Consider the following 21999-nt stretch of genomic DNA (forward strand, 5'->3'; position numbering starts at 1 on the left):
AGGTGGTGAAAATGAAAAGAGAATTTAGTGTTACAAAGAAAATGCAGATCAGAGAGACAAATAGATTGCAAGGGCCACAACGAGGTGGAATGAAAGATCAAGAGTTCATCTTAGTGTATTTCAGAGGTCTGTTCAAGAGATTGATAACGCTGGGATAGAAGCTGTCCCTGAACCTTGCGGTACATACTTTCAAGCTTTTTGCCTATAGTCCTCACTGAGAAATAGGACTCTGATCAATTTATGATGTTAAACTGCTTGCCCCAATCTGGGTTTATCTTGGATTACACCAAACAGAAGTTGTAACCCTTTTCATTGTCAACAAGTGAGAAAGGGGAAACCTAGTTCTTCAGTCATGGTAAATAACTCACCTTTGTCCCTGCTAGTCCTCTCCTTTTTAAAATCTGTAGAAGCTCTGACAATCTGCTGTTATGCTTCTCACTAGTTTATCTGCATACTCTGTTTTCTTTATCAATTTGTTCATCCTCTTCTGCTGAATTGCTTTTTAATAAACCTTTTTCTTACTTTCTCCTGAACTGCATGATTGGAACTCTTTTGATATTTTTGCGTCTTAAGAATACTTAATGGAATTGCTAGCCATTGTCTGTCCAATATCACCCATTAATACACTTTCCCAATTGACCACTTCTTCTTCTTCATATGCCTCATGCGTTACACGCTTGGGCGATCATGGCTCTCCACATCGAACAATCCCTCGCAGCGTCAATGATATCTCGCACACTTAGATCTGTTAGTTCTTTCACAGTATCCATATATTTTCTTCTTTGCCTTCCTCTTCCACGTTTCTCAGGCATATAGCCTTGTAGTGTAAGGCATTATATTTCTTCTTTTCTGATGACATAGCCCAGGAATTTAAGTTTCCTCTCATTTAATGTTGTCATTAAAGATCTTTTTATATGGGCACGTTGGAGTACTGTCTCATTAGTTACCCTATCTCTATATGATATTTTCAGCATTCTTCTAAGAAACCACATTTCTGTTGCTTCTAAGTTTCTTTGGAGTTCTGGTGTTATAGTCCATGTTTCGGAAACATACAGCAAGATTGACCAGATGTAACATTTTAGTAGCCTAAGCCTTGTTGTCATATAAATGTGTCTGTTAGTAAAAATGGGTTTCATTTTTTGGAAGTTGGTTTTGGCAATGGCAATTCTTCTTTTTATTTCTACTTTGCTTCTAGCATCTTGTGATATAAAGCTACTGAGGTAATTAAAGATGGTCTTTTGTTCGATCTCTTGGTTACCGATAGAATCAGACCAAAATCTGCACTTGTTTGTACTACTTTGTCTGGGAGGATTTGTAGGTCTTCTGCAGCACTTGCTATTAGTGTAGTATCGTCTGCATATCTTATATTGTTGATGTTAACACCTCCAATTTTTATCCCATCTAGATCTTCTATTTCTCTGAGAATCATTTCACTATAGATATTAAATAATTCTGGTAAGGCAACGCATCCCTGTCTAACTCCTCTTTGAAGTTTAGTCCAACTGCTTATATTATCATCAATTTTTACTGCCGCCATTTGGTTCCAATATAAATTTTGAAGCAGTTGTTGGTCCCTTCCATCAATGTTTAGTTTAGTGAGAATTTGAAATAATTTTTCATATTGCACTTTGTCGAATGCTTTAGTGAAATCAATAAAACATAAAAAGACATCAATTTGATATCCAATTGCCCTTTCTGAAAACATTCGTAGTATGAAAATTGTGTTCCTAGTTCCTCTATCCTCAATAAATGCACAGAACACAGAACAATTCTTAACAAAATCTTTATTATGTGACTCATAAGACTGATTGTTCTATAATTTTTGCAGTCAATAGTTCCAGGAATTTTTGGCACTTATAAATACTGATTTCAAGAGATCATCAGGCAATACACCAGACTCATATATGCCATTAAACAGTTCAAAAAGAATATCTATGCCCAGATCTTCTAGGGCTTATATCATTTCCACTGAAATTTCATCAGGTGCAGTGGCTTTACCATGTTTCATGCTTTTCATTGCTTTAGTTATTTCTTCTTTGGTAATAAGTGGGCCAGAATTAGGGTGTTTAATATCTGAGGGTTCCCCTCTATTATCTCAAAAAGCTGCTCTACATACTGAATCCACCTCTCACATACTTTATCTGGATCTGTTAGTATGGATCCATCTGCTGATCTTATGCATCCTGTAGAGGAGGGTTTCTTAATTCCAGTAATTTCCTTGTGCATTTCTTTGCTGTTGTTAATATGGCCTTCTATTTCATTGCATTTTTGATTCAGCCATTCTTCCTTTGCAATATTGCACAATTGTCTGGTCTGTCTGTCTAGCTCTCTGTATTGCACTTCATTATTCTTCACCAACCTTCTTTGTTCCATCAGATCTAGAATGGTGCTGCTGTCACCTAAGATCACAATTGACCACAGCCAGCCTTAATTTCTTCCCTTTAGAGATTCCTTTGTTTAGATTTAAAACTCTGCATTCAGACTGAACCACACCACCTTGAACTTCATGTAAAATTCCATAATATTATGATCGCTCTTTCCTTGGGGTAGCTCTATAGCAAGATTATTAACTGACCCTTTCTCATTCCACAAACTGAAATAGCCTATGCCCACCTCAATTCAAAACCATATTGATTTAGAAATGCATCCTATTGACATTCCAGGAACTCATTTTCTTACAGTACCAAAGTAGATTAAAGACTCCCATGGATACTGTATTATCCTTGTTACATGCACCCTATTCCATTATTGGTGGTGGGGTGGGGATATGTTTCTACCAAAGGAGGTGTAAGGCTGTCTTCTCCTCTGCTGTCCTCAAGTCACCCTTGGGCAAGGTGTAGCATATGAAGCCATGGCAGCAGCTGGTGTATATCGCAAGTCCTGGTTATAAGATCATAAGATCATGAGACATAGAAGTAGAATTAGGCCATTCAGCCCATCGAGTCTGCTCCACCATTCCATCATGGCTGATCCCGGATCCCACTCAAACTCATACACCTGCTTTCTCACCATAACCTTTGATGCCCTGACCATAGAAAAATAGAAAACCTTCAGCCCACAAAGCTGTGCCGAACATGTCCTTACCTTAGAACTACCTAGGCTTACCCTAGCTCAAACACGAGGAAGAATTCGGCAGATGCTGGAAATTCAAGCAACACACATCAAAGTTGCTGGTGAAAGCAGCAGGCCAGGCAGCATCTCTAGGAAGAGGTACAGTCGACGTTTCGGGATGAGACTCTTCATCAGGACGAAGGGTCTCGGCCCGAAACGTCGACTGTACCTCTTCCTAGAGATGCTGCCTGGCCTGCTGCGTTCACAGCAACTTTGATGTGTGTTACCCATAGCTCTCTATTTTTCTAAGCTCCATGTACCAATCTGGGAGTCTCTTAAAAGACCCTATTGTTTCCACCTCCACCACTGCCGCTGGCAGCCCATTCCACACACTCACGACTCACTGTGTAAAAAACTTAACCCTGACATCTCCTCCGTACCTACTTCCAAACATCTTAAAACTATGCCCTCTCATGCTAGCCATTTCAGCCCTGGGAAAAAGCCTCTGACTATACACGCAATCAATGCCTCTCATTATCCTGTACACCTCTATCAGGTCACCTCTCATCCTCCGTTGCTCCAAGGAGAAAAGGCCGAGTTCACTTAACCTATTCTCATAAGGCATGCTCCCCAATCCAGGCAACATCCTTGTAAATCTCCTCTGGAAGCTTTCTATGATTTCCACATCCTTCCTGTAGTGAGGCAACCAGAACTGAGCACAGTACTTACTCCAAGTGGGGTCTGACCAGGGTCCTATATAGATGCAACATTACCTCTTGGCTCTTAAACTCAATTCCATGGTTGATGAAGGCCAGTGCACCGTATGCCCTCCTAACCACAGAGTCAACCTGCATAGCAGCTTTGAGTGTCCTATGGACTCGGACCCCAAGATCCCTCTGATCTTCCACTCTGCCAAGAGTCTTACCATTAATACTATATTCTGCCATCATATTTGACCTACCAAAATGAACCACCTCACACTTACCTGGGTTGAACTCCACCTGCCACTTCTCATCAATTTTGCATCCTATCAATGTCCCACTGAAACCTCTGACAGCCCTCCGTCGTCATCATCGTGGCTATTCCTCGAGGTCGAGGATGATGGTCTTCGTTCTGTTGGTCTACTTGTGGGCTCTCAAGTGGCTTATGAGTCCAATCTTGGTTTTGAAAGTTCTTCCGCATTCAGGACAGGCAGTTCCAGATGGCAGATCGGTCTTTGATTGTTGCTGCCTCTCTTTCCATTTTCTTCTCTTTTCTTCTAATTCTGCACATCTGTTGGCTTCAAAAGTTGCTGTTCCTTTTCGGATGATGGCTTGCCAGAGTTTTCTGTCCTTGGCATTGGTTTCCCGATTGTTGATGTCGATGTTACATTCTTCATGTTGGCTTTTAGACGTACTTGAATCTTATGACCCGTCTACAACCACTTGGGCTTGCCCACTGTAGACAACACTTTGTCTACAGTGGGCAAGCCAGTTCTGGATCCACAAAGCAATGTGCCCTTGGATCCCATGCCTCCTTACTTTCTCAATAAGCCTTGCATGGGGTACCTTATCAAACGCCTTGCTCAAATCCATATACACTACATTTACAGCTCTACCTTCATCAATGTGTTCAGTCACATCCTCAAAAAATTCAATCAGGCTCGTAAGGCATGACCTGCCTTTGACAAAGCCATGCTGACTATTCCTAATCATATTATGCCTCTCCAAATGTTCATAAATCCTGCCTTTCAGGATCTTCTCCATCAACTTACCAGCCACTGAAGTAAGGCTCACTGGTGATAATTTCCTGGGCTTTCTCTACTCCCTTTCTTGAATAAGGGAACAACATCCACAACCCTCCAATCCTCCGGAACCTCTCCTGTCCTCATTGATGATGCAAAGATCATTGCCAGAGGCTCAGCAATCTCCTCTCTCACTTCCCACAGTAGCCTGGGGTACATCCCATCCGATCCTGGTGACTTATCCAACTTGATGCTTTCCAAAAGCTCCAGCACATCCTCTTCTTTAATATTTACATGCTCAAGCTTTTCAGTCCACTGCAAATCATCCCTACAATCACCAAGATCCTTTTCTGTAGTGAATAATGAAGCAAAAGTATTCATTAAGTACCTCTGCTATCTCCTCCGGTTCCATACACACTTTTCCACTGTCACACTTGATTGGTCCTATTCTCTCACATCTTATCCTCTTGCTCTTCACAAACCTGTTGAATGTTTTGGGGTTTTCCTTAATCCTGTCCGCCAAGCCTTGTCATAGCCCCTTCTGGCTTTACTAATTTCATTCTTAAGCTCCTTCCTGTTAGCCTTATAATCTTCTAGATCTCTATTGTTATCTCATTTTTTGAACCTTTTGTAAGTTCTTCTTTTCTTATTGACTAAATTTACAACAGCCTTTGTACACCACAGTTCCTGTACCCTACCATCCTTTCCCTGTCTCAATTGGAACGTACCTATGCACAAATGCATGCAGATATCCCCTGAACATTTGCTACATTTCTGCTGTATGTTTCCCTGAGAACATCTGTTTCCAATTTATGCTTCCAAGTTCCTGCCTAATAGCCTCATATTTCCCCTTACTCCAATTAAATTTTTCCCTAACTTGTCTGTTCCTATCCCTCTCCAATGCTATGGTAAAGAGATAGAATTGTGACCACTATCTCCAGAATGCTCTCCCACTGAGAGACCTACACCTGACCAGGTTCATTTCCCAACACCAGATCAAGTACAGCCTCTTCTCTTGTAGGCTTATCTACAAATTGTAGCAAGAAACCTTCCTGAACACACCTAACAAACTCCACCCCATCAAAACCCCTCACTCTAGGGAGATGCCAATTAGTATTTGGGAAGTTAAAATCTCCCACCACAACAACCCTGTTATTATTACAGCCCTGTTATTGACCAATCAGATCAATTTTCACTTTAAATATACCCATGGTCTTGCCCTCCACAGCTATCTGTGGCAGAGCATTCCACAGGTTCACTGCTCACAGGCTAAAAAAATTCCTCCTTACCCCTGTTTCAACGGGTCGCCTCTCATGCGACCACTGATGCCAGAAAAACAACCTCTGAAGAGTATCGATAATGGCTGGGGTCACCCATCTTGTGAGGACACTGTGCAGAAGGCGGCAATGCAAACCATTTCTGTAGAAAAGTTTGCCAAGAACAATCATGGTCATGGAAAGAGCATGATCGCCCACGTCATACAATACAGCACATACTGAATGAACATACATCACAACTGGTCTTACCAATCTTTTCCTGCAACAGAGCTTCGTGTAGATGTGCTGTTTCTCACTACTGCCATCAGGCAGAAGGTACAAGAGCCTCAGGACACGCAATACCAGGTTCAACACCCCACAACCACCATGCTCTTAAACAAACTTGCCCCATCATTGAGATGTTCCCACAACCAATTATCTCAATTTAAGCACTCTTTATCTCATGTTCTTGTATTTATTTATATTTGCATTTGCACAGTTTGTTGTCTTCTGCGTTCTGGTTGATCTTTCATTGTTCCTGTTATAGTTACTATCTATAGATTTGCTGAGAATGGCCGCAGGAAAATAAAATGAATCTCAGGGGTGTATCTGGTGACATATAAGTACTTTGATAAATAACTTATACTTTGAAATTTAAAGGAACAATGGAGGAAAGCAGCATCCATCATCAAGGATCCCCACAACCCAGGCCTGGCCGCGTTCTTTTCTCACAGCTGCAATCAGGAAGAAGGTACTGGATCCTCAGGAACCACACCACCAGGTTCAGAAACAGTTACTACCGTCAGCCATCAGGCTCTTGAACAGACAGGATAACTTCACTTGTCCCATCACTGAACTGCTCCCACAACCTACATCCTTCCTCATCTCATGCTCTTGATTTTTACTGCTTATTTATTTATTTCTTTTTCTCTTTTTGTATTTGCACAGTTTGTTGTCTTTCACACATCAGTTGCTTGTCCATTCTGTTGGGTGCAGTCTTTTATTCATCCTATTGTGTTTCTTGGATTTACAGCATATGCCCGCAAAAAAAAGAATCTTGCTGTTGTACATGGTGACATATATGTACTTTGAACTTTGTACTCGGCAGAGTTTAGAAGAATGAAAGGGGATCTCATTGAAAAATATCGGATATTGTAAGGTCTAGATGGAGTTGACATGGAGAGTATGTTTCTTGTAGTGGGGAAGTCCAGGACCAGAGGGCACAGCCTCAGAATAAACAGGAGACCCTTTAGAACAGAGGAATTTCTTTCAGCAGAGGGTGGTGAATCTGTGGAGGTAAAAGTCATTTGGCAGCCTTAAAGTGGAGATTGGTAAGTTCTTTAGCAAGGTTACGGTGAGAAGGCAGGAGAATGGGGCTGAGAGGGAAAATACATCAGCCATGATGGAATGTTCTTGTTGGGCCTAATGGCCCTAATTCTGCTCCTGCGGTCGCTATAATTGTGAAGGGAATGGGACAGAAAAAGCAACGGTCTCTCAAGTGAGATGTACCAATAACTTTACATACCTGTAATCTGAATAGTAAATTGAACAATTAAACTTCCCCAACCCTCCCACTTCCTTGAAACCCAGTCCCTATACACCTTCCAATATCTCTCTCCTTGCCCTATTGTTATTTCTTTTTCTAAAAGATTTACTGGACTAATTCCAGGGATGTCAAGTTTGTTATGTTAAAGTTCGAAGTAAGTTTATTATCGAAGTACATATGTGTCACCATTTTCAACCCTGAGCTTCATTTTTCAGTGGGCGTACTCAGCAAATCTATAGAATAGTAACTACGGTTGTATAATGGGATCAATGAAAGATCAGCCTGAATGCAGAAGACAACAAACTGTGCAAATGTAAATATAAATAAGCAGCAATAAATAACAAGAACATGAGATAATGAGATGAAGAGTCCCTAAAGTGAGATCATTGGTTGGAGGAACATTTCAATAATGGGGCAAGTGAGTGTAGTTATCTCCTTTTATCTAAGAGCATGATGGTTGAGGGGTAGTAACTGTTCTTGAATGTAGTGGTGCAAGTCCTGAGGCACCTGTACCTTCTACGTGGTTGTAGCAGCGAGAAAAGAGCATGGCCTGGGTGCTGAGGATCTCTGATGATGGATGCTGCTTTCCTACGATAGGACAGTGTTTCGTGTAGATACTCAATGGTCGGGAGACCTTTACCTATGATGTATTGGGCCGAATTCACTACCTTGTAGGATTTTCGTTTCAAAGGCGTTGGTGTTTCCATACCAGGATGTGATGCAGCCAGTAAGTTTGCCAAAGTTTTGGAGGTCATGCTGAATCTCCACAGACTCCTAAGGAAGCAGAGGTGCTGTCGTGTATTCTTTGCAATTGCTTTCGTATGCTGGGTCCAGGACAGATCCTCTGAAATAGCAACACCCAGGATTTAAAGTTGCTGACCCTCTCCACTTTTGACCCTCCAATATGGACTGGCTCATGGACCTATGGTTTCCCTCTCCCTTTAGACTATAATCAGTTCCTTGGTTTCCCTCTCCCTGAAGTCTATAATCAGTTCCTTGGTCTTGCTGAAATTGAGTGAGAGTTTGCTGACATTGAGAGAAAAAATTGAATAGAGTGGGACTCTGTTCCCTGGAGTTTAGGAGTTGGAAAGATCTCATTGACATTTACAAAGGGCTTGACAGTCTGAATGGATGGAAGACATTTTACCAAGTTGAAGTACCTAGGATCAGGGAAAATAGTTCAGATTAAGGAGTAGACCCTTCAGGACTGAGATGAGACAAATATCTTCAGTAACATCATGAAGGATCCCACCCGTCCTGCTCATGGACTGTTTGTCCCACTACCATCAGGGCATCCACGCCAGGACCACCAGACTCAAAAACAGTTATTTTCCCCAAGCAGAAAGGCTGATCAACACCTCCACCCACTAACCCATGCCCCAAACACCACTACTTAAAAATTTCCTGTCAGTAGCATTATGTAGACACTTCTGTAACTAGTGTCATTTTATGGACATATAAATAAGCTATATTAAATGAGTTATCTTACATATTTGTATTTATTGTTTTATTATTATCGTTCTTGTGTTCTTTATTTTTTTGTGTTGCAGTGGATCTGGAGTAATAATTATTTGTTCTCCTTTAGAGTTGCGTACTGGAAATGGCATTAAACAACCTTGCATTCTTGCATAAGCCTGAAGAATAGTGGAGCAGATACATCAGCCTAAGTGGCCTGATATTCTATTTCTTATGATTGGATGAACTTTAAACTTGGATTTTATATCAGTCTTGGGAGAATGGAGGGAAGTTGAGAGAGATGAAAGTTAACTGAAGATAGTCACCAATAGTAGATCTTACACTTGAAGAAATGAAGCAGGTTTGGTGGAAGCTTTGTTTCACTATCCTTTATTGTCAGAAGTATAGAAGAAATTATACCTTATATGGGAAATAAAATTAGAACTCAGTATATATTTTGGTCAGGCCAATGTCCAGAAGGATCTTAATTTCAGGGGAAAATTTTCAGATCCCTTCCTCTGCGGGCAGTACTTCTGATGCACTTCAGATGCCAAAGCTGCACTGTGAAAGAGGGAGAAATTTATTCTTGCAATATCGTCATTGGAGTTTTCTTTATAAATAAAGGGAGGAGGGGTGGTGGGATAATTTGAACCAAAGATTTTCGGTGCCTGCACCTGGCAGGTAAAGGGGGAAAGAAGGAAGGAAGGAAGGAAGGAAGTAAGTAAGGTGGGGGGGGGGGGTGCAGCTGAGGAGCTGGCCGACAAGTGGAGGTCTGGGGCTGTCCGCTGAAGCAGGTGGCCAGCTGACGGGTGCGGCGGCGGCGAGCCGTGTACTGAGGCTGGGAGGTTGCTGCGTCCTCAGCAAGTTCTGGGGCGGGGGGTAGTGGCCTCACACCTGCAGCATCGTCCCTCCCCCCCCCCCCCCCGGCCTCTCCCTTCCGTCGTGGGTACAGAGGCTGCACCGCCCCGCAGCCGCCGGCTGGGTGGTGCGCACTGCTGGCAGCGGGCGCTTGGCCTTTTGTTTTCGCGAGAAACGGACCTACCGGTTACAGGACATCGTCCCCGCTTCCGCCCCCTTCGCTTCCCACCCTCTCCGGCGGGCGGCTGGGCTCGCGCAGGTCCCCAGGCGCGGGTGAGGGTGAGGAGGCCCGGGCCCCAGGCTGAGATGGGCCGCGGCTGCTCCGGACGCCTGGTGCCGGCCGACTGAGGAAAATGGCGGGAAGGAGAAGCCAGTTGCTGGAAGGTGAGAGCCGCCGCTTGTCAGTGCTGTGAGGTGGGTGGGGAGAGAGACTGGGCCCGGCCCTGGATGGCCAAGCCAAGCCTACAGCTGTAGTTGCGGAGGAAGCCGGGCGGGTCACTATCCTCCGGTCTTGGAGGGAGTAGCAGGTACTCCCCATACCGGGAACGGGGAGCGAACTTGCCGCCACAGAAGGCGGTGAAAATACCTTTCTATAATCGGCCAGCTGACCTGACCCTTGGGTGTACTGGGCAGCGCCCTGTGATCCCAGCTGGGTGGTCATTGTCCCCTCGGTCTCAGGCCTCCTCGAATCATAAGCCCCCTCGGCCTCCAGTCTTATTTTTAAACTAAAGGCTGCTCACTTGTTCAAGTCTGTTTGTGATAATGTACTTTTGTTTGGTGGGATCGAGGTGGGTTAGTGTGAGGTAAATAGCACTCCCTTCCCTCCCTTTCACTGTGAACCTTGGCCTACATTGGAGCCACGAACAAGCTGTGAATTTGATCTTGGATCACAAACTTCATTACTTTTTCCATTAGAATAGATTTACGGACAATTCCAGGTATAGTTGTCAATCGATCTCATATCTTATTATACATTGTGGCAAAATATAACCACGAAGCCATTCAACTAATGTTATTTACTGTCAGATTCACTGCCCTAATTTAAACATTTTGTTATGTTTGTGCAATAGTATCTCCCTCTATTTTGTAAGAGACTATCTGATCTCAGTAATTTAGATTCTAGTTTCAGGTACTTTTGTTTATTCTGGTAAGGAATTGTTTTAGAATTGAAGTTCATTGAAATACATCGGTAGAGAAATGAGAGTTAAATTTTTGTGGAAGCCTGTGTTTGTGATAGTTGTTTTCCAATATTTAGCTTTAAAATGTTGCAAGGTGAAATTGCTTCAATTGTTACCCATTCATGGTATTTCAGGATTGTACTCTTGATTTCCCCCAGAGGAGGCCATTTGGTCCACTAGCTCTGAGCAATCCATTGCCCTGTTTATTTCCCTGGAATGTATTCTCTCGTGCCTTAGACATAGAATAGTACAGTATAGGAACAGGCCCTTTGGCCCACAATGTTATGCCAAGCCAGTTAAAAAGTAAATAAAAAACACCCCAAAAAGTAATCCCTTCTACTTACACGATGTCAATGGCCCTCCAGTTTCCTCATATTTGTGTACCTATCTAAAGGTCTCTTAAAAGCCTGTCACCATACCAGACAGTGTATTCCAGGCATCCTCCATCCTTTTGAGTAAAAAAAACTCACCCCTCACATCTCTTTTAAGCCTACCCCTCTCACCTTTAATGTATGCCCTCTGGTATTAGACATTTCTACCCTGGGAGAAAGATACTCCCTGTCTTCTCTATGTCTGCCTACCATAATCTTGTAAACCTCTATCAGATCTCCCCTCAGCCTCCACCGCTCCAGAGAAAACAACCCAAGTTTGTTCGTCCTCCCATGACGGCACGTGCCCTCTAAACCAGGCAGCATCCTAGTAAACCTCTTCTGCACCCTCCAAAGCCTCAACATCCTCCCTATAGTGGGGTGACCTGAGCTGTGTGCAGTACTTCAGATGTGGCCTAACCAGAGTTCTATAAAGTTGCAGGATAACCTCTTGACTTTTGAACTCAGTGCCTCAACTAATAAAAGCAAGCATGCTTTATTGTGTGGATTGTTTATGCTTGAGACATTATTATCTTCAAGTTGTGGCATGTGAAATATTCTAATTCTGTATTTTGTAATGAGTAGCAAGCATAGTTACGCAGACTACTGCAGTTCAAGTGCTAAACTTTGAATGTTTAAGAAAACTGGGTAGAAATATATGAAAGGTTTATTACAATAATTCAAAATGTTGGCTGCCATAATTACACTGAGGATGAAGAAAACGGATTTTCCAGCTTGCAGGAGAAATTGCAACCCAGTGCTTAATAACTTTTATTTTGTATCAGGAATAATTCATCTGAGTAGCAGAATAATGCACCAAACAACATGCTGGCAATACTCTATTTACAAAGTATATCATTTAACGTAACAACATTATTTATGCGTTATACGTACACATGCAATGTCAAAGGCAGAAGATTGGGCCTGATGGAATGGTGGAGCAGACCTGATCGGCTGAGTGACCTAATTCTGACTTATTGTCTATATCATGTTTTCTAGCTTGCTAAATGTTATTTAAAGCCTGCAAAAGCTCTTGTCTCAGTGTTTACAAATTCAAACTGAACTTCCTGTAAAGAAAGCAAGCATTTGGTTTCCATCCTGAATACCAATTAAATCTGACTGCACTCTGGTGTGTTCTTATCAGTTGGATCAATATAGAAAGGCACTCTGGGGCAGAAGAATAATTATTGTGATTTATAAGATTGTTCCTCCTGTGAAGTCATGAACATATATACACTCAGTGCCCACTCTGTTAGATACTTCCTGTAGTTAATAAGTTGGCCACTGAACATATGTTTGTGGAGTTCTGCTTTAGCCCATCCACGTCAAGGTTTGATATGTATGTTCAGAGATGCTCTTCTCCACATCACTGTTGTAACACATGCTTATTTGAGTTATTGTCTCCTCCTCAGCTTGAACCAATCTGGCCATTCTCCTCAGACCTCTCTCATTAACAAGGTAATTTCACCCACAGAACCGCTGCTCACTGGATGTGTTTTTTTTTGCAGCACTCTCTGTAAACTCTAGACACTTGTGTGTGAAAATTATAGATCAGTAACTTCTGAGATACTCAAACCACCTTGTCTAGCACCAACTATCATTCACTTGGATCACATTTCTTCCCCATACTGATGTTTGATCTGAACAACAACTGAATCTCGACCATGTCTGCATACCTGTATGTATGGAGTTGCTGGCATATGATTGGCTGATTAGATATTTGCATTGTCAAGCAGGTGTACAGTTGTACCGAATAAAGTGGCCACTGAGAGTGTATAAAGCAGTATTTCTGGCAGTCACTTTATGTCTTCTACATCTTTCTGGAAATTGATTTCCTTCCACTTGTATTCTTTCATTTATAAAGCCCATGATGCCATCTTTCATTCTAAATTATTTTCTCAGTTTGCCTGACTCTTCCGACCACTGAATCTTGCTACTCTTGTACCACTTTTAGAATTGTGTCTTCTAGCTCATCATAGAGTTTTCCAGCAAACAAATGGGCTCCTTGGCCCCACTGCATTCATGCTTAAGGCTGAACAATAAACTTGGTCTTGCCCTTGTCTGCATTTTGATATGAATAAAAAAAATACAGAAAGCAGAATGCATAGTCTATGGATTACCTTGGTAATTACATTAGGTATGAAATGAAAATTAAAAGGCAGTTCCACTTGCATCCAACTTTCGAAACTAGCAGTCTCGTTATTAAAAGCGAGAAGACCTAAAACAAGATCTTCAATTTAAGAGCAGAGTAAGTGTGTAAACATGGCAGCCTGCACCTATCCCTGTAAAGCAGCAGAACATCCACAGTTTTATGAGGAATTGGAGGACTTTCTTATTTCCAAGAATTAAAAGTCACTTTTGTGGAGTGTTAATTATTGATTTAATATTTTAGGCCACGGAAACTTGCAAATGGAGCTTGAACTGGAAATGTACAAGCATCTTGCAATTTCCAAGCTTCATTTGTTTAAGGCAATTGATTTGAGGTTTGCAGCAGAGGCCTTGTAATTTCACTTCATCTACAGAGACAGATCACAGTCAAGTGTGCTGCATTTTGGATCCATACTGACTACTCAATACTGAACCAATCACTGAACACAACCTGTGGTCTCACTTTAAAGGTCCCTACAGCTCATGTTCTCTGTATTATTTATTACTTTTTGTATTTGCACAGTTTACCTTTTGCTCACTGCTTGCTTGTCAGACTTTGTGTGTAGTTTTTCATTGATTCTATTGTGCTTTGTTCTACTCTGAAACGCCTGCAAGAAAAATGAATTGATATTTGGTGACATATACATACGTTGATAGTAAACTTACTTTGAACCTTTTGCTGGTACCTGATGTGCCTCATCACTTCAAGTTCAACAAAAAAGAAAAAAGTCATTTTGTTTCAGGTTTTCTTTCCCCAGTGGCACAAGCTGAAGCTTTCTGTAGAAGTTACAAAAGTTCTGAAGGACCAAGAGAAGTTTCCCATTACAATTACCCTTTAATTTCAGCTTGTAGACTTGACTCTAGTTAATCAGGAATGGTGTTTTATCCTTGGTTAACAGGTCAGGTTAAGTCCTATTAAATCTTAGTTGCTGAGCAGTCCAGCCCCAAACTAGACCTCGCGAATGTGAACACATTTCACTCGTATCAAAAGTTCAAGGGTTCATTGTCAAAATATGCACCTCTCAAATTCTTCTCCAGATAGCCACGAAAGCAAGAAAGAAAACAATGGGAGCATGATCATCAACCCCCAAATCCCCCTCCCCCACACACAAAAAAACAAGAAAGATCAGATGAAAAACACAATATAAAAACTAATAAACTGAAAAAAAAATCTGTAGTCCAAGTCCACATCCATACTGCAGAAATCCTGGGTAATATTCTCCAGACAAAGTGGCAGGCCTTTTCCTCTCTGTAGCAGAGCGATTCCACCAGTGATCAAAAGGCAGTCTCTCCTCTCTGGCAGCAGAGCAGTCCCACCAGCGATCAAAAGGCAGACAGCCGGCACTCACCTTTCACGTTTGCCTTGATGATTCAATCTCTCTCGTTGCTTTTATCGGCAAACAATGGAAGCTTGTCGATGATACCCTGTCAATGTCTAATCTAGGTACACATTTGCTGGGATACTCAGAGTTTAAGTACTTCTGCATTTTTGATATGCTGTCATACACTGTTTACGAACATTTGGGTTTTGTAGGTTAGTTGGTCTTATGGATGTAATTGGGTAGCGCAGGCTTGTTGGGCTGAAGGGGTTTGTTACTGTGCTGTTTCTTTGAATGAATAAATGAATAGGGCTAAGTATATATACCAAATTCCAGTTGAAGCAGTCGTTTAGTTGAATGAAGTTGAGACTATAAAAACTGCTAAATAGTGGGTTTAAGGTGGGATAAGGGTAGAAGTTTTAGGGCTGGAGAAGAGCACTACAAGTTGTTTCATGGTAAGGAACAAGTGGAAGTTGGATGAATTAAACAATCGGTTGTAGATTGATTACATAATGGGGTGCACAAAATAAGGAAAGTAGAATATCAAAAAGTACAATTTTCTGTAGAAATTTGTGTATTAGGCCTCAGTTTTAGATAAGAAAATATATATTTTTTTTATATATTCCATCATATGGTCAGAAATTGGTGTCTTGCAGCTCTAGACAGACAATTCAAAATTGATGTCTTGCAAATGATGTATTAATAATCAATCTATTAAAAATTCTCAACGTTTTGAGATTGTTGTAATTCTTTCCTCGCACTCCCATTTATTTCCCTGCTCAAGGGTGTCTGTGTAGTACATTTATTTTAGTCTGTGTATCATATAGTAATCCATTTCTAACTATATTTATTAGTTACTTGTCACCCCTTCCCTAACTTCTGTAGTATTTATAGATACAATGCCTCTATACCTTGGACTTATCCTTCTAGATTTGTTAATGTTAGTTATCTCCTGCTTTTTCATCTTGAATTGTTAGATGTTTTGCCCAGCTTACATACCTGGTAAATATTGAGGCATGGTATTGTTTAATTTTTTTTGGCCAGATTGCCCTTTTGTTGTCATTACCTGTGAGTTGGAATTGTCTTTCTTTTTGTGACTATCCTATTTCTGAATTTTTATACTGCTTTGCTATTTTAACACTTAATTTTCTTTTTTTTTTGTGAAGATGTTATCTAAATGTCACATTTCTTTCTATAACCACATCAAACTCTTGTGCTTGCTGCACTGTTTAATAAAGTCCACTTTTGGCTGTGCTTTATGCTCCTGCTCTAAGCCCATATTCTTCAGTTTTTAATAATCTAAAGTCAATGACTTTTGGTAAGATTTTAATGAATGACCAAGCCTTTTTGGTAACAAATTCTCAAGATTCATTACTCTCAATTTCTTCTCACCTTAGTCCTGAATGGCGAGAGCAGTGAGTTCTGATACTTACCAACCAAGAGAAACTAAATCTACTCTATGAAGTGCAATAACAGTTTGTGTTTCAGTAAAATCGTGTTATTTGTCTCTACAGAGTGAACCTTGTCTCCCTGTAGATCAAACCTTCCATTTCAGGAGTCTTATCTTTTGAACTTTGCCTTTCCTCAGTGTTCTTAAATATTTCTCAATCTCTTAATATCTATGTACTTAATGTGTATTTATTCATTTTCATTGATCCTGCTTGGCCTGCTGAGTCCCTCCAGCATTTTGTGTGTGTTACTTAAATGTGTAAGTCGTAAGACAGTATAAGTTGCCATGAAATGGAATCTGTGGCGTAATTTCCCCTTGACCCTTAATGTCTTTAGGTGTGGAAAATGTATTAGTCTTTGTCTTGAAATGAACAATTAAACCAATATTAAGTCTGATGAAGAGTGTTTAAGAGTGCCTTCTACTTATAGAATTACTTCCCAGCTTCACTCCCAAACTCAATATCTGTCTACCTCCTGCAATATACCTATCTCAGTTCACCTAACCATTACTTGTGCTTATCTGGCTTCTCTTGTCTGCACCTTCGTTATTTGCAGGAGCTACTCTTTATGGTGATATGTTCCTCATTCCTGTTATAATAACTTTTTCCCCCTTGAATTCTCTACTGATTTTGCTAATACTCCTGGGCCCAAGCTTTAGCCTTCAATTAAGGCATTTTCTCAAGTCCTACCTTCATAACTCATTTTACTATCTTATAACATCTATCGGAGCAACTTCATATATAATAATCCAGCCTGTCAATCTTCCATAAAAGCTACATACACAAAATGCTGGAGGAACTCAACAGGTCAGACAGCATCTATGAAAATGGAATAGATAGTCAACGTTTTAGGCTGAGACTCTTCTTCAGACTGTTATCTGACAGCTTTGGTATCATCACAGTGAATCATTTTATGCCTTGTGTCTTCATCCTAATATGAAAAGAAAACTACTGTACAAGTTAATCTAATCCTATTTGTTTTCAATCTTTGTAACTTGTGTAGAAATGAACCCCAGAACTGATTTTGTGCACCATTCTTAAACTGGGTTGCAGCTGTTACTTTGTGATTCCTGTGTTACTCTGACACGTTAAGCCACTGTTTCCGAGGTGTAGGTGACCTAGTTTTTATCACTAAAATCGAATGTCTTACTGTCTATGTTGTTTGCTTGCCAATTTCAAGCCTTCTTAATGAAGTTTCATTAATACTTTCCTGCTGTTTTGTTTCTCACTGTCATTGAGTTCTTTTTTCCCCAATTTCCATTGTTCTAGTTGCAATCTTCGCATCTACATTTGAAGCTTGTTCCTGTGACCTTGTCTTGGGCCTTTCTTAACATTTATCCTAATCTTTATTACATGAAAATCAACGTTGCCCATTGGTCTCCATACATTTGCTACCTCGTGAGAAGATGGGTTGGGCAGGGTAGGACCTTTTATCCCAGGGGAGGGGAACTAAAAGCTAGATGGCATGGGCTTAAGGTGAAAGATTTAAAAGGGATGTGAGGGGCACCTTCAAGCAGAGAGCAGTGCATAGGTGGAATGAGCTGTCAGAAGTATTTGAGGCAGGCACAGTAACAACAATTAAAAGACATTTGGATAAGTACATGGAGAGAGGGATACGGGTCAAACATGGGTTTGTGCTTGGTGGATACAATGGCAACTTGTGAATAGGTTGTGCTGAAGGGTCTTTTTCTATGCTGTATTACTCTATAACTCTATCAACATTCCTAAACAACAACTTTTTTACATTCACAACACGCTGGAGGAACTCAGCAGGTCGGGCAGCATCCATGGAAAAGATCGGTCGACGTTTTGGGCTGGAACCCTTCGTCAGAACTTTGACCCCAGCATCTGCAGATTATTTTGTGTTTATCTTTTTTACATTAATGCAAGAAATTTTATAGATGCTGGACACCCTGGGCAATGCACACAACATACTGGAGGAACTCAGCAAATCAGGCAGCACCTATGGAAATGAATAAACAGTCAGTGTTTTGGAGCCTTCTTAAATCTTTTGACATTTGTTTTCTTGTGTCTGCCTCTGCACTTGGGGTATCCTTTGGTCGGTATCTCTGATTGCCATCTTTATTGCAGGGACAACTGATTTGATTTAAGATACAAAATTTCCTCTGGAAGAGTTTAGAGCTTTTTCAGTGCAGCCAATAGAATCTCTATATCTTCACTGATTCTTCCCCCTACCCATTGCTGGTTCAATGGGATTGATGTAACTATTTAACATGAGATAAAACTATTAAGGTATAAATAAGAACTCCCATAGGACGTGTTAAATGAAAGCTGCTTGCCTGTGGGAACAGGTGTAACTGAGTTGATAAGCAGGTAACTGTGTATACTGAGCTTTTGTTTATTCTTGCCAGTTTAATTTTGTACAAAAATGAAATTTTTCCATCTATGAAAGGCCCTTGTGCAGTAGTGACAAGTCCTTCCAAAACATGTAATTTGCAGGATATTGAGGAGAAACCATGAGAATTGAATGATGTCCACGTCTCAAAGACATAGTGTGTAGTAAGCTTGCAGCAGTGTGGTTAATGACATGCACTATTGTTCAGCACAGAATTATTGAACAGTAATGACAGGGAGCCCAAACAATTCCCAAACAATGGAATGACACTATTTCAACGTTTGCTACAGTACTTTGCCTCTCACTCCTCCAGTGTTGTCCGCTGCTTACAAGTTTGTTGGATTTAGCTTTGATGTAGCCATATGAAAGCAATCTCCATCATCGAAAAGACCCTCACCATCCAGACCATGCTCTCTTCTTGCTGCTGCCATCGGGCAAGAGGTACCCCACTCCACCAGATTCAGGAACAGTTATTACCATTGAACTCCTGAACCAATTTGGATAACTTCACTCACCTCAGCTGTGAACTGATTCACTAGGAGTCTACAACTCATGTTCTCAGTATTATTTATTATAATTTTTTACATAGATTTTTCTTCTTTTTCATATTGGTTGTTTGTCAGTCTTTGGGTGTAGTTTTTATTGATTCCATTACATTTCTTCGTTCTACTATGAATTCTTGCAGGTTAGGATATGCTGACATATATGTACTTCAATAGTAAATTTTCTTTAAATTTGTACTTTGATTTGTCAGAGCTATCTAAGTTGAGAAATAATGACAATATTTTAAACCAACAGAAAGGTAGACACATCATTTGCGGCACAAGGACTCGAGACTGATTTGATTTGTCTACTACATTTCTGAGTGAAAAATCAAAGTCAAAATCAGCTGCTGTACATATGAAATGAAAACGGGAAATGAGGGAAACAGTCAGCAGGTCAGGCGGTGCTTGTGGAAAGAAGAGCAAAGTTATGTTTCGGTTCCAAGACCTTTTGTCGGGACCTGGAAGAGAGTTGACAATTTAATTTTCAGTAGCAGGGAAAGGAATATCTCTAGGATGGGACATAATGGGCTAATGTGGCAGTTAGGAGCAGAGTATGCCGCTTTGTCTGCATTATTTTGTTTCTAATGGCAGGACAGTGGGACTTGCCCTTCACAACACCAGTGAAGCACAAATTGCTTTAAACTGCCACATTAATCATTTCTGTCTCACTCTATCAGAGGTATTCCCTTACTAACTCCATCTCTGCTATTGGAAACTAATTTGTTTTATTCTTTTTCCAGTTCTGACTGATGATCTTGAACCCAAAGCATTAACTTTGTTTCTCCTTCCACAGATGCTGCCTGCCTTGCAGAGTTGTTCCAGCCTTGCACTGAGTACAACAACTGACTAGGACTAAAGAGCTGTGAGTACATTGAATGTCCTTTGTCAAGGAGACAACAGACCATTTCCCATTTCTTTGCAAAGTCCCGTAACCACCTAAAGCCAGCTTGCCTCCCATAAGACTGGAGAGTGCCAACTATATTCCTTCAAATCAGACGCTTGATCCCTCCTTAATATTAGTGATTAAGATTGTTAAGTAGATGAAAACTGGAGTCTTTATTCAATATGAGATCAGCTTTAGATGTCAGTGAACTAAATTTAACAATTTTCATCGGATTGTTGGCTTCCCAGAGATGCACGAGAACTAGCAACAAGACATCCTTGTTATTCACCCTATAGGCTTTGTTGTTCACTAGATTGTAAAAAAGTCTAGATGTGAACTCAACCACTCAGTAAAGTTCTCATGGCAGGGAGATATTGGAGGTTACTTCTAGATTTTACTCTTTACAATTAATTTACATTGAGTTGAGAAGCTGCTGTTTGCTTTCCTAGAGGATGGGAGAAGATGATGCTATACTTAAAGCACCTGTACCTCAGCTGATCTAAACCTTTTTGCATCCTTACCCTCCAGCCTTGACATATTTTGGTTTTCATAATGATGACTATACTTAAAATTCTAAATCTTATCGCTACAACCATCTCAAACCATATCTTATTCATGATGAAACATTGTTTCCCTAGTGAACCATCCCCTTTGTCCCATTTTCCTCCTCATTACCTCCCTGTACACCGGCTTCTTTTTTTTCATGTACAGTGGCCCAGAAGACCAAAATGTACTGGTCCAGATGCTCCCCAATTAACTGGAATCCACTGTGTATGGAAAAAAAGCTGGTGTAGGGGGAGAGTTTGAGTTTCTATCTTCATGCTTCTGTTACCTCCTTCCTGATGGTAGCAATGAGAAGAAGGACGATCTTAAAATGTGGAAGCCCCCATGCGGGTAGCACCAAGGGCAATCTTGCAAGCCTTCTTTGAATTCCATGCTTCTTCTGTGTGATTTTGATATACTTCACCCAGCTAGTAGTAGCAAGGTTCAAGGCACATTTATTATTAAGATATGTATACAGTATACAACTCTGAGATTCATCTTCTCCAGACAGCCACGAAACAAAGAAAACCATGGAAGCCGTTCAAAGAAAAACATCAACCCCTCCCATGGGCAAACAATAAACAGATTTCGCAAACGGCAACAGGAAAATCAACCCCCTCATGCGCAAACAAATTGTGCAGATGGCAACAAGAACATCAAACCTCAAACACCCCTGTACAAAAAAAATTGCGCAAATGACAACAAGAAATAACGGGCGAAAACACAAAGCTGAAAGTCTCCAAGAGAACCAATCCATAAATCAGACCCAGAACTTCAGTAACATCCTCCAACAATATCACGTGTGTGTGTGTGAGAGAGAGAGAGAGCTCACCCAGACAAGGGGGCTTTCCCCTGGGAGCAGCAAGCGAGAGACCATTGCATACAGCCACCATTGTCTGGCAGCAGCAAGCAAGAGGCTAACAGACGGCACTGAGCTCTCGCTTGCTTTCCGCATTCACCTCAGTGTCTCAATCTTCCGAAAGCTCGTCAAAAATAGAGTCAATAATGGGCTCTCAGTTTCCAGGCCTCGTGGCAATATATTCAGCTGTGTAAGTTCCAATTCAAGTACACCCTTGCTTCTCCACTGGGACAATCCTCTAACTCTGCATTTGTTTGGCTATCTTAATTTTTTTGTAAGGAGGCTGAACAATGGCACAGGTAGTATGATTGCTGTCTTAGTCAGTCAGACAGCCAGGTTCAATCCTGTCCTTTGGTGCTGTCTGTGTGGAGTATGCATGCTCTCCATGTGACTGCGTGGATTTCATCAGGGTGCTCAGTTTCCTCCCACATCAGAGGTTTGCAGGTGGGTAGGTTAATTGGCC

At 41.1% G+C, this 21999-nt stretch overlaps 1 protein-coding gene across 13 annotated transcripts in view; it reads left to right on the forward strand.

The window, feature by feature from the left end:
- The first annotated feature begins 9779 nt into the window (after positions 1–9779).
- Positions 9780–21999, forward strand: part of senp6a (SUMO specific peptidase 6a) — a 160007-nt gene continuing 147787 nt past the window's right edge. For 11 of the 13 annotated variants that reach the window (XM_072265867.1, XM_072265868.1, XM_072265878.1 and 8 more), the window contains exon 1: positions 9780–10273. In XM_072265867.1, the coding sequence (XP_072121968.1) occupies positions 10243–10273 (31 nt within the window). In that variant the 5' untranslated portion in view covers positions 9780–10242. Of the gene's footprint in view, positions 10274–20044; positions 20114–21999 lie in introns of all 13 variants that reach the window. The other 2 variants (XM_072265875.1, XM_072265874.1) reach the window with 1 other exon arrangement.

Source organism: Mobula birostris, chromosome 8 (assembly GCF_030028105.1).
Source record: "Mobula birostris isolate sMobBir1 chromosome 8, sMobBir1.hap1, whole genome shotgun sequence".
In the NCBI taxonomy this organism is placed as follows: Eukaryota; Metazoa; Chordata; class Chondrichthyes; order Myliobatiformes; family Myliobatidae; genus Mobula; species Mobula birostris.